The following is an 11,336-nucleotide window of genomic DNA, read 5'->3' as shown; positions in this document are numbered from 1 at the left end:
ATACAAAAATTACAAATGATCCTTTTTAGTAAAAAACAAAGGAAGATTAGTTGATGATGACAAGCTGTATACTATAAAACTAATGGTGGAATGGATCTTTTATCCTTAATCAAGCCCTTGAAAAATTGGTGATTAAGATCAACAAATCTGTTCCCTTCATTTTGCTTACTTTGTTTACCATCGACCCCTGAATTGATCTGATCTGATCTGATCAAAGCCTCTTAAAGAGTCCACTTCCATTGGTACCCACAATTTTCTCATCACTCTCTCTCCCTTTCCATAAAGATATCAGAAATAAAATAAAAATAAATATATATAAAAAAGATAAAGTTTCATGCTTGAGTCGATTAGCATAGGAACAGCAGCCAGCCAGCAAACAAAAAACATACAAAACCTCTAAGAAAACCCCAAAAAAATAAATAAAAAAAAGAAAGGAAAAGAAAAAGAAAAAGAATCATCTTTTTTTCTTGAACACCACTGATTCGCTCTCCAAATGATTCATATTTACTTACTCTTTCTTTCTCTCTGTTAGCTGACTTCGAAGTATAATTGCATAATATGGGTACTTGTGAATTTTGAAATTTACTATTTCTAAAAGAGCATCAAAACCAGATTTTCATTTTTTATTATTTTTCTTTTCTGGGTTTTGTATTTTAATATATATACAGTCACAAAGAGCTCTCTTTTTTTTAGCTGTTGTTTCTTTCTTTTTGCCACCATTTCTTTTCTTTTTCATGGTCTCTCATTTTACCATTTGTTGCCTTCACCATGGAGATGGAGAAAAGGCTTCTCTTTTCACTTCTTTTATTCTCCCTGCTTCTTCTTTTGGATTCCTCTTCAGCTCAGATGCAAGGTATTTCCTTTTATTTATATTTGTGTAGTTATTTAACAAAATGGGTTCTCTTTGTTCTTTGTTTGCAACTTTCTCCATGTTTTGTGAAATTTATGCTTTTCTTGTGATATGTGGTTTAAGGGCATCGATTTTATGGGCTATCTCATATAATCTCTTGTATTTTTTAGGCTGTTTTAACCTTATTAATACCTCATCTATTCCTCTAGAAAAATGTATCAATCTTGGGATCATTCTGTTTCAGGATTTTAACTTTGGGTTATATTTTGAGTGATATATTTGTTTTCTGTCGTCATTTTATCTTTATAAGATTGCTATAGTGAGCTATTAGGAGTGGTTTTATTTTTAGTGATTTGAACTTCATCTAGTGTAGCTAAGCTAACAACTAGTTATCTTTTTTGTGAAAAGAAAATTCTTTGTTCTGTTCTTAATTTTTTTTAAGATGTTATATGTTAGAAAATATTGACCATTGTAGATGAGCAAAAGAGGCAACGGCTATGGCCAGAGGAAGGCAGAAAATCTTTCTGGTTTTGAATTTGTGAAAAAACTGATGCATAGTTGACTGCTTACGTGTGTCAGAGGAAATTAGAATCCTAACCTATTGACCCGATTTCGGTGTTGCTTCCCTTACTGATAGAGTCTTGTTTTCATTATTGATGAGCCAACTCAAGGAGAAAATAGCAAAATTTAGTCATTCGTACAACGATTTAAACAGTTCCAACAATCTGTATTTTGTTCGATGACCTTCATACTTCATGGTTTTAATGATCTGATGGAGAGTTATTTGCTGTTTGAGCTATTTTAAGCATAATCCCATAACCTGGGGAACATGCTTGCAACGTTGCAACAAAGGATAGAAAAAAAAAAGTATGATGCAACCAGGAAAGTTTGATTAAGTTAAAAAAATTTTCTCGTCATGATATGTCTAAATCACATTAGCATAAACTTAGCGCATTAAGAGCAAAACAGTTGTAAACCACAAAGTTTTGGTTTATTTATGGAGTTATTACAAGTAATTGCACATGAGGTGTTAGAAAAAATGCAATTCACCTGTAAAGTACATTTTCAAAATTACGTTTGATATCCTTTAAGCCAGGGGCCTTTCTTTTCCACCTTCATTCGCCCTTAGTTTGGACCATGGTGCGTTAGGTCTAGGATTTGGCTGGTGAGGTCTAATGGAGTTGTGTGATTTCTAACAAATCTAAATATGTGAAACAGGTTTTGTGAGTTTGAATTGCGGGGGTGATGGAAATTTCACTGATGAACTTGGCCTCTTGTGGTCTTCCGATGATTTTCTTAATTATGGAGAAACAGCTAGCATATCTGTTTCGAATGAGACAAGACAGCAGTATATGTCACTCAGGCATTTCCCTGCTGATTCGAAGAAGTACTGCTACAAGCTTAACGTTGTAAGCAGGACTAGGTATCTTGTAAGGGCAACTTTCTTGTACGGTAATTTTGACAACAACAATGTTTATCCAAAATTTGACATTTCCCTTGGGGCTACTCACTGGTCTACAATTGTTATATCGGATGCAAATACTATAGAGAAGGCAGAACTTATATTCCTGGCTACCAGTCCTACTATTAGTGTCTGTTTATCCAATGCTACAACTGGACAGCCATTCATATCTACATTAGAGCTTCGACAGTTCAATGGTTCAATCTACTACACGCCATTTGAAGAGAACTTTTACCTTGGTGTCTCTGCTAGAATCAACTTTGGTGCAGACAGTGAAGCTCCTGTTAGGTATGCTTGGGCACATTTTTAAATTGCTGTTAGATAATGAACCATCAATGACCAGCATTTAAAGTGACACGAAGAAAATTGATATATACATTTATGGGAATTATGTGAATTGTTTTCGTTCCATAAAGATTTGTTTTACAGAAGATAAAATAAAGTATAATTATTTTTCAGGTATCCTGATGATCCTTTTGATAGAATATGGGAATCAGATTCTTTGAAGAGAGCAAACTACCTTGTCGATGTTGCTGCTGGCACTGTTAAAGTCTCTACGAACAAGTCAATTTACATTAGCAGTAGTGAAATGCCTCCTGAAAAAGTGATGCAGACTGCTGTAGTTGGTACAAATGGATCATTAACTTACCGCTTGAACTTAGATGGTTTTCCCGGTTTTGGCTGGGCGTTCACGTACTTTGCTGAAATTGAAGACTTGGCTCCAGATGAGTCCAGAAAATTTAGGCTGGTGCTACCAGGCCAACCTGATTTGAGCAAAGCTGTTGTTAATATCCAAGAAAATGCCCAAGGAAAATACCGTGTCTATGAACCAGGATATCCTAACATATCCCTTCCCTTTGTATTATCATTTAGATTTGGGAAGACATCTGATTCTTCCAAGGGGCCACTGTTGAATGCTATTGAGATAAACAGGTATCTGGAGAAAAATGATGGTTCTGTGGATGGTAAGTAAGGTTAAGTTTCATTCAATAAATATGGATTAGTGGAATGCACTCTTTGATTTGATTCTTGGGATTATGACTTGGTTTTTCGTCTAGATTATTAATTAGACTTTGCTGTCTCATTTCGATTCATTATGCAAATTATAATCACAGTGCCTCTGAAAATAGGTTCTCATGAGTTGCAGGAATGGTGATTGCTAATGTGGTCGCACTCTACCCATCAGCTGATTGGGCACAGGAAGGTGGTGACCCTTGCTTGCCTGTTCCATGGTCATGGGTGCGGTGTAATTCAGATAGACAGCCAAAGATAGTGTCAATGTAAAGATTTATGCCTCTGGAGATTCTTGTCCACTTCTGTTAAATTGTTTGTTTCAGTAATATCTGAAACAAATACGAATACATTATGACTTTTATTTATGTGGTGCTTGGCAGCCTTTTATCCAGCCAGAATTTAACGGGGAACATACCTTCAGAATTTACAAAATTGAGCGGTTTGGTCGAGTTGTAAGTTTCAAACTGCATTCTTTCCATAGCTGGCTATTTAATTCAATTGGTTGAGACACCCGTTTTACCCCCTAAAAAATTCTTATTTCTTATCTATTCCTTACAGATGGCTTGATGGGAATTCCTTGACTGGTCCAATACCAGATTTTACCGGATGTGTGGACCTAAGGATCATGTAAATACTGAGTGCTCTTTTCTTAATTGTGATATTTTTGTAAAGAATTTGCTGACTAAGAATCTGTCTCATGTAGTCATCTTGAAAACAATCACTTGACGGGTGAGCTACCTTCATCTTTGATGAACCTACCAAACTTGAGGGAACTGTAAGTCACTCCAACTTGTCTGTTGTTTTGATTTTGCCTGATAGAAGTTTCCACAGTTTACTAGTGATATTCTAAGATGTATTTCATGCATTAGTTACTGCTCATTTTCTATTGCTTTAGTTATGTGTCATTGTTTTCCATGTTGCTTTCTAGGAAAAATGAAAGTCTTATATAATTGATGCTCTCATGATGCAGGTATGTGCAGAATAATATGTTAACTGGAAGGGTGCCATCAGGCCTTCTGAGTAAAAACTTGGCTTTGAAGTGAGTATCATAAAATGTAATTGAAATTCGTTAACATGCTTAATAATTGGTGTATCATAGGTTCATCTTAGATGTATACAACTCTTTTTTTGGAAATGGTATATCATTACACGCTAGTTTTGGAGATACGTGAGACCATTGTTTGAACAGAGTTGAATATAGTGTGTGCATTAACAGGATTATAATGTTCTAAATCCCCAGATAGGTGTTATTATTGAAACTTCTTCATGAGTTGCCATATAAGTTGCTATAGAGTCCCTGATAAGTAAATATTAGTGTTTTGAATTTGCACTCTTTGCAGTTATTATTATTTTATGGTTTTCTTCCCTTTTAATGATATTATCGAAGGCCTACTGCTAATCTTCTAATGAATAACAAAAGTTCCTCAATAGTAGCCCGTCAAGGAATCCTACACAAACTGCAAATATGTTCTATCTGCTAGTTGGTAGGCAAAAATATACATATATTTTGGCTTCCCTGTTAACATTTTTTCTCCTTTCATACTAATATATGCTTCTTTGTTAGTTTAGCCCAAAATATTTACTAACTACTACTTTCCCACAGCTATGCTGGAAATATTAACCTTCATGAGGGGGGTGGAAGAGCAAAGCACCTTAGTACTATTATTGTTGGTTCTTCCGTTGGAGCTGCTTTTCTGCTTATATCTACGATTTTGTCTTGCATTATTTTGCGCAAGGGGAAGAAAAAACATGAACAAGGTATGGAACCAGGTTTTTGAAAGTTTGGCTTTGGCTAATCTATTGCATATCTGGCTTGACATGCTTAATATCTTCAAATTTATGTCAGAACAATTTCATCATCCTTTGCCTATTCAAGGTCAAAGAATTGCTTCTTCATTAAGTAACGCTCCCACTGAAGCTGCTAATTGCTTTACATTACCGGAGATAGAAGATGCTACAAACAATTTTGAGAAAAAAATTGGTTCTGGAGGCTTTGGAGTTGTATACTATGGGAAAATGAAAGATGGGAAGGAAATTGCGGTAAAAGTTCTCACTAGTAATTCCTTCCAAGGAAAGAGGGAATTTACAAATGAGGTAAGTTTCAAACCCTTGTTCCTCATTATGGAGTTTTGCTGCTTGTCTGTGGTGTTCATGAGTTTTGTTATTTTGGAACTTTTCTGACAGTTGTTTAATCTTTCCCTTGTGATAAAGATCAAATTCAAAATAGTGACATGAGAGTTGTTTGACCATTGAACTTGAAAGAATAATAGCTAAGTTTATTCATTTGAGGCTTCTCATATATAAACCTGTAGTAGTCAGTGTATTAGGTTTCTATCTCCTTGATGTTTTAAAGGGAATTTCATCCATTTTTAAGGGCTATTTAGGTAAAGAACATCACACCAGATTCTAGGCCTTGAAGCCGGGCAATTCGGTAATGATAGTCAGATTTGAAGTGACTTTATTTGACTAGGATGCCTTCAATGCTTTATCATGTATGGGTTCTGAAACGAGCTGACAGGATAAAAATATAAATTTTCATACAAATTATGAATTTGTTAGAACTTAGATCCATTCGATGAGTTTTACTGATAAACCTCAAGTGAATTGGCAGTATGCAAGTCTGCTTTCAGGTGGAAACTTTTCTTAAAAGGAATGTTTCGCTGTAATATGACCTTTTCTTTTCTTGAGAGAGGGTACTGAGGCTTTTAAATAATTTATGCTGCATCGATTTATTTATTTCTAATTGGCCATTTGAAGCTAAGATCATGTGAAATTGACTTATGGTTTAGGTGAGTCTTCTTTCAAGGATACATCATAGGAACCTGGTACAGTTTCTTGGATATTGTCAAGAAGATGGGAGAAGTATGCTTGTTTACGAGTTCATGCACAATGGAACTCTTAAAGAACATCTTTATGGTAAGTTCAATAATTCTTAGGTTAAACCTGATATTGATTGAGTGCTCACCAATGTGTAAATATTTGTAGGCCCTTTAACACGGGAACGTGGTATCGGTTGGATAAAACGCCTTGAGATTGCAGAAGATGCTGCAAAAGGTATTCAAGCTAAGGGACTAAATTGTAGTTTCTCTGTGCAGAAGTTTCTTGCTTTGTTCAAGTATTGAAAGTTTGATTCTTTCAATTCCTTTATTCAGGGATTGAATACCTTCACACAGGCTGTATTCCCGCCATTATCCATAGGGATCTAAAAACTAGCAATATTCTTCTCGACAAGCACATGAGGGCAAAGGTTTCAGATTTTGGGCTTTCAAAGCTTGCCGTAGATGGAGCATCACATGTGTCAAGCATAGTTCGGGGAACTGTGGGGTACTTGGATCCTGAGTAAGGCCTTGCTTCTACTAAATCCTTCTTTCTTTTGTTGAAATCATTTTAAATGACTATTTGCACTGATTTATAAATAAGAAACAAAGTAGAGGGATTTGTCTTTTAGATAAGTGTTATCATGCATAAGACACCAAATCTACTGTTGCTGAATGCTTTTGGTGCGCAGGTATTATATCTCCCAGCAATTAACGGATAAAAGCGATGTTTACAGCTTTGGTGTGATTCTTCTAGAACTGATGTCTGGTCAAGAAGCCATATCTAATGAAAGCTTTGGCGTTAATTGCCGAAACATTGTCCAATGGGTAATTTCGTATAGTTTCACAACTATCATATAAAGATATAGTTTTTCATAACTTCTGAACCTCTAATTCACTTTTAACAGTAACTAATAGTATACAAAAGCAATGGCATTGTTCAAAATGTTACTTTGTTTCTCTATATACTTTCCTACTGCTGCTTATGGTTTGGAAAATGAATTGAGATATTCATTTGTTGATTTCTTCCAATAAATAATATTGCAGGCAAAGTTGCATATCGAGAGTGGGGACATTCAAGGAATCATTGATCCTTACCTTCGCAATGACTATGACATTCAATCAATGTGGAAGATAGCTGAGAAAGCTTTAAATTGCGTGCAACCTCACGGACATATGAGGCCATCGATATCGGAAGTTCTCAAGGAGATCCAAGATGCCATCCTAATTGAAAAGGAAGGTATGATGGTTAGAGAAGGTAACTCGGATGAAATGTCTAGGAACTCTGCCAATTCTTCGTATAACCCTGGTTCCTTGGATATGATTGGAACTGATAATTACCTGTCATTGGATGAGTCCATTGCACGGCCGGTTGCACGATAGTCCGTTGTTTGTCCATGTACAAAGAGGCAATTCCTTATGTTTTCTCTTCTTAAATTCTTTGTTATGTTGCCAGAATCTTCAATCATGCTCTAGCCTGTAGGAAATTTCTTCTGCAATCCACCCTAAATAGCCAGGGAAGATAAAAAAGAAAAGAAAAGAAAAAAGATGGGAAGATGATACCATGAGCTGGTTATTTTTGAGGTTGTTGCGTAGTATAGTTTTATTGCCTTCCTTGCATGGAATTAATGTTCATTTTATGTGAACGGAAAAGGGAAAAGAAAAGATATGACATGGTTTTCGTCGTGCTTAGATTGCGTGGGACATGCATGATTTGGCTTTCATCATGCATGGTAAATGTAAGATTTAAAGTTTTGGCACCATCAAAAGGATAAACAGATGTTCAACATGGTTATGAAATAAACGTGGTCAAATTCTGAAAGAATTTTTTCTTTTCAAGATATTCATTAGAGCGAGTGTAGTGATTAATTTTTCTTTTTCGTGTTTTGTAGGTTGATTAAGTGATGAGTACCTTGAATTTGTGTTTTTCGACAATTATCTTACATGGATAAAAAAAATACAAAAATTATATTATTTGTTGAATTGTAAAGAAAAACGTTGAGGTGTAATGGAACATTATTATTTTTAAGAAAACATAATCTCTAAAATTATTTAAAATTTCTTCTCAACCAATAAATAAAACATTCAAATTGAAGTTGAGTTAAACATTACTACAGATTAAATTCATCGACCAATAATTAAGGGGAACTGGCGAAATTAATATACTGAGCAGAGGAACTTGAAGATGATGTACCACGCGATCTTAATTTGAAACCACTTGTTCTAAACATTACAATAAGATTGTATTTACATATTTTTTTAAGAAAACTAAATGAGATAAGGTATTTATAGCTTTTAGAGGGGTTGATCGTGTTTTTAATATATATCCGAATAAAAAGAAATGATAGAGCGGTGTAAAGTTTGAAGGAAGAAATAGAGTTTGAGTGTGAAGGAGCAGCGAGGTGTGGATAAAGAAAAAAGGACATAATCCAGTCGACGTAGTACTTCCCTTCTCCATTCAAACCATACCTTTCTTCTTCCTCAACCACATCCTTCTAATACTTGTTTACCTTGTCCCTTCCCACCCCCCCCCCAAATGGACCAGCCATGTCTATGAATATTGCTTCTCCTTCCCCTTGTTCTTCTTCCTCCTCATTTCCCTCCGCTCTCCCCTGGCTCTCTCTCCTTCCTCTACCGCCTTCACCCTCCACCTCCACTACTTCCTCTAAGCCCGCGCGTCCCTTTTCTTTGCGAGCTCAACCCACCGCTACCGATTTATCTCTCCCTAGTGATAAAAAGACCAACGATGATCAGACACTTCTTTCACTCCTCCGCCAAAGGAAAACCGAACAAGCTTGGACCCTTTACTCTCAATCCCCTCACCTCCCCACCCCTACTTGCTTAAGCCGCTTAGTTGCTCAACTCTCTTACCAAGCCACTCCTCAATCTCTCGCACGCGCTCGTACTATCATCACCCGCCTTCGCAATGAACGCCAGCTGCACCGTCTCGACGCCAACTCCCTCGGCCTCCTCGCATCGGCCTCCGCGAAATCCGGCCATACCCTTTATGCCTCTTCGCTCATCAAGTCCATGCTTCGCTCTGGTTACCTGCCCCACGTCAAAGCATGGAGCGCTGTCGTTTCGCGGCTCTCTACCGAGTCACCCTCTGAGTCGATAAGCCTTTTTGACTCCGTGACTCGCCGCGTTAGGCGTTTCGCGGATCCTTCAATTGTTGCTGATTCCAAACCTGACACGGCTGCCTATAATGCTGTGCTTAACGCTTGTGCTAATTTGGGGGACAAAAGTAAGTTTTTGAAACTGTTCGATGAAATGCATGAATGGGGCTGCGAACCTGATGTTTTAACTTATAATGTCATGATAAAGTTGTGTGCTAGAGCTGATAGGAAAGATTTGCTTGTGTTTGTGCTGGAGAGGATTATTGAGAGAGGAATACGTTTTTGTATGACTACTCTGCATTCCCTCGTTGCTGCTTATGTTGGATTTGATGATCTTGAAACGGCTGAGAAAATTGTTCAAGCTATGAGGGAAGGAAGGAATGATCTTTGTAAGATTCTCCGAGATGCAAATTTGGAAGATTTAAAACAAGCCAAGGAAGATGATGACTATGACGACTACGACCTGGAGGATGAAAAGGAGGAAGATATGGAAGATTTGAGTAAAAAAAGATAGATGATGTAGTATTTGAGAAGTTGCTCCCTAATTTGATTGAGCCGAGCAGCGAACCGCTTTTATTGCCGAAAGTGTATGCTCCGAATTCTAGGATTTATACGACACTAATGAAAGGTTATATGAAGGCAGGTAGAGTTACTGACACGGTGAGAACTTTAGAGGCGATGAGGCATCAAGATGATAAGGCTAGTCATCCTGACCATGTTACATACACAACAGTTGTTTCTGCATTTGTTAAGGCTGGATTGATGGATAGAGCGCGAGAAGTGCTAGCTGAAATGACAAGAATTCGTGTGCCTGCGAATCGGATTACTTACAATATTCTTCTCAAGGGTTACTGCCAGCAGTTGCAAATAGACAAGGCAAAGGAGCTGCTAAGGGAGATGGCTGATGATGCAGGGATTAAGCCTGATGTGGTTTCATATAATATATTGATTGATGGGTGCATATTGATCGACGACAGTGCTGGAGCACTTGTGTTCTTCAATAAGATGCGAGAGCAAGGAATCACTCCCACGAAGATCAGTTACACTACATTGATGAAAGCTTTTGCTTTGTCAGGTCAACCAAAGTTAGCTAACAAGGTTTTCGATGAGATGCTTAGAGATCCACGGGTAAAAGTTGATTTGGTTGCTTGGAATATGTTGGTGGAGGGATATTGTAGATTGGGACTGGTTGAAGAAGCAAAGAAAGTCATCCAGAGAATGAAGGAAAACGGGTTTTACCCTAACGTTGCTACTTATGGTAGTCTAGTAAATGGGATTGCAGTGGCTAGAAAACCAGGGGAAGCACTGTTGCTTTGGAAAGAGATAAAGGAAAGGTGTGAGATGAAGGAGGAAGGCAAGAACTCATACTCCGATTCCCCTCCGCCATTGAAACCAGATGAAGGTCTGTTAGATAGTTTGGCAGATATATGTGTTAGGGCTGCTTTCTTCAAGAAGGCATTAGAGATAGTGGCTTGCATGGAAGAGAATGGCATACCACCAAATAAGACAAAGTACAAGAAAATCTATGTAGAGATGCATTCAAGGATGTTTACTAGCAAACATGCTTCACAAGCGAGGCAGGATAGGAGGATTGAAAAGAAGAGAGCGGCTGAGGCATTCAAGTTCTGGTTGGGTTTGCCCAATTCTTATTACGGGAGTGAGTGGGAATATGAACCTCCTCAAAGATGATTATATTTATGCCTCTGGCTCAGGGTCTATAAAAACAACACCAACATTGATCTATACTTATATAGCAAATTGTAACAAGGTTAGTGTAACTATAAATTGCAAAAGCAAAATAGAGTCTCGTGGTGCTTCATGTAATGAATTGAATGCTTTGTAACAAGTTTAATGCTACTATATATTGCAAATGCAACATAATCAGTCCATTGATGTTTCATGTAATGAATTGAATACTTTCTTCAATGTGTATACGTCACCCTTTCAAAAAGATAGCTTAATCCATGTATTTTAGTTTGGTTTTTTTAGTTCCTATTCTAGAAAATTTATTAAGTTTTGCTATTTTTAAAATCTGATATGCAAATATATTATCATGTGTAAATATAATGTTATGTTAG

General features: G+C 37.0%; 2 protein-coding genes across 2 annotated transcripts; both read left to right on the top strand.

The window, feature by feature from the left end:
* The first annotated feature begins 292 nt into the window (after positions 1-292).
* Positions 293-11,184, top strand: LOC107891103 (probable LRR receptor-like serine/threonine-protein kinase At1g67720). The gene is made up of 15 exons (XM_016815755.2): positions 293-853; positions 2,069-2,600; positions 2,772-3,277; positions 3,460-3,592; positions 3,707-3,778; positions 3,885-3,953; positions 4,030-4,101; positions 4,297-4,365; positions 4,930-5,084; positions 5,173-5,420; positions 6,116-6,242; positions 6,312-6,380; positions 6,479-6,665; positions 6,835-6,970; positions 7,190-11,184. Exons 1-15 carry the CDS (start codon positions 769-771, stop codon positions 7,523-7,525), a joined length of 2,796 nt encoding a protein of 931 aa, XP_016671244.1. The 5' UTR covers positions 293-768; the 3' UTR covers positions 7,526-11,184.
* LOC107891105 (pentatricopeptide repeat-containing protein At3g09650, chloroplastic) lies at positions 8,690-11,184 on the top strand. The gene is given in 2 exon segments (XM_016815756.2): positions 8,690-9,764; positions 9,767-11,184. Coding segments are annotated over 2 exon segments (2,256 nt in total). The 3' UTR covers positions 10,948-11,184.
* Positions 11,185-11,336: the final 152 nt, after the last annotated feature.

Source organism: Gossypium hirsutum, chromosome D09, assembly GCF_007990345.1.
Source record: "Gossypium hirsutum isolate 1008001.06 chromosome D09, Gossypium_hirsutum_v2.1, whole genome shotgun sequence".
Classification (NCBI taxonomy): domain Eukaryota; kingdom Viridiplantae; phylum Streptophyta; class Magnoliopsida; order Malvales; family Malvaceae; genus Gossypium; species Gossypium hirsutum.
This window is presented reverse-complemented; position numbering and strand designations above follow the sequence as displayed.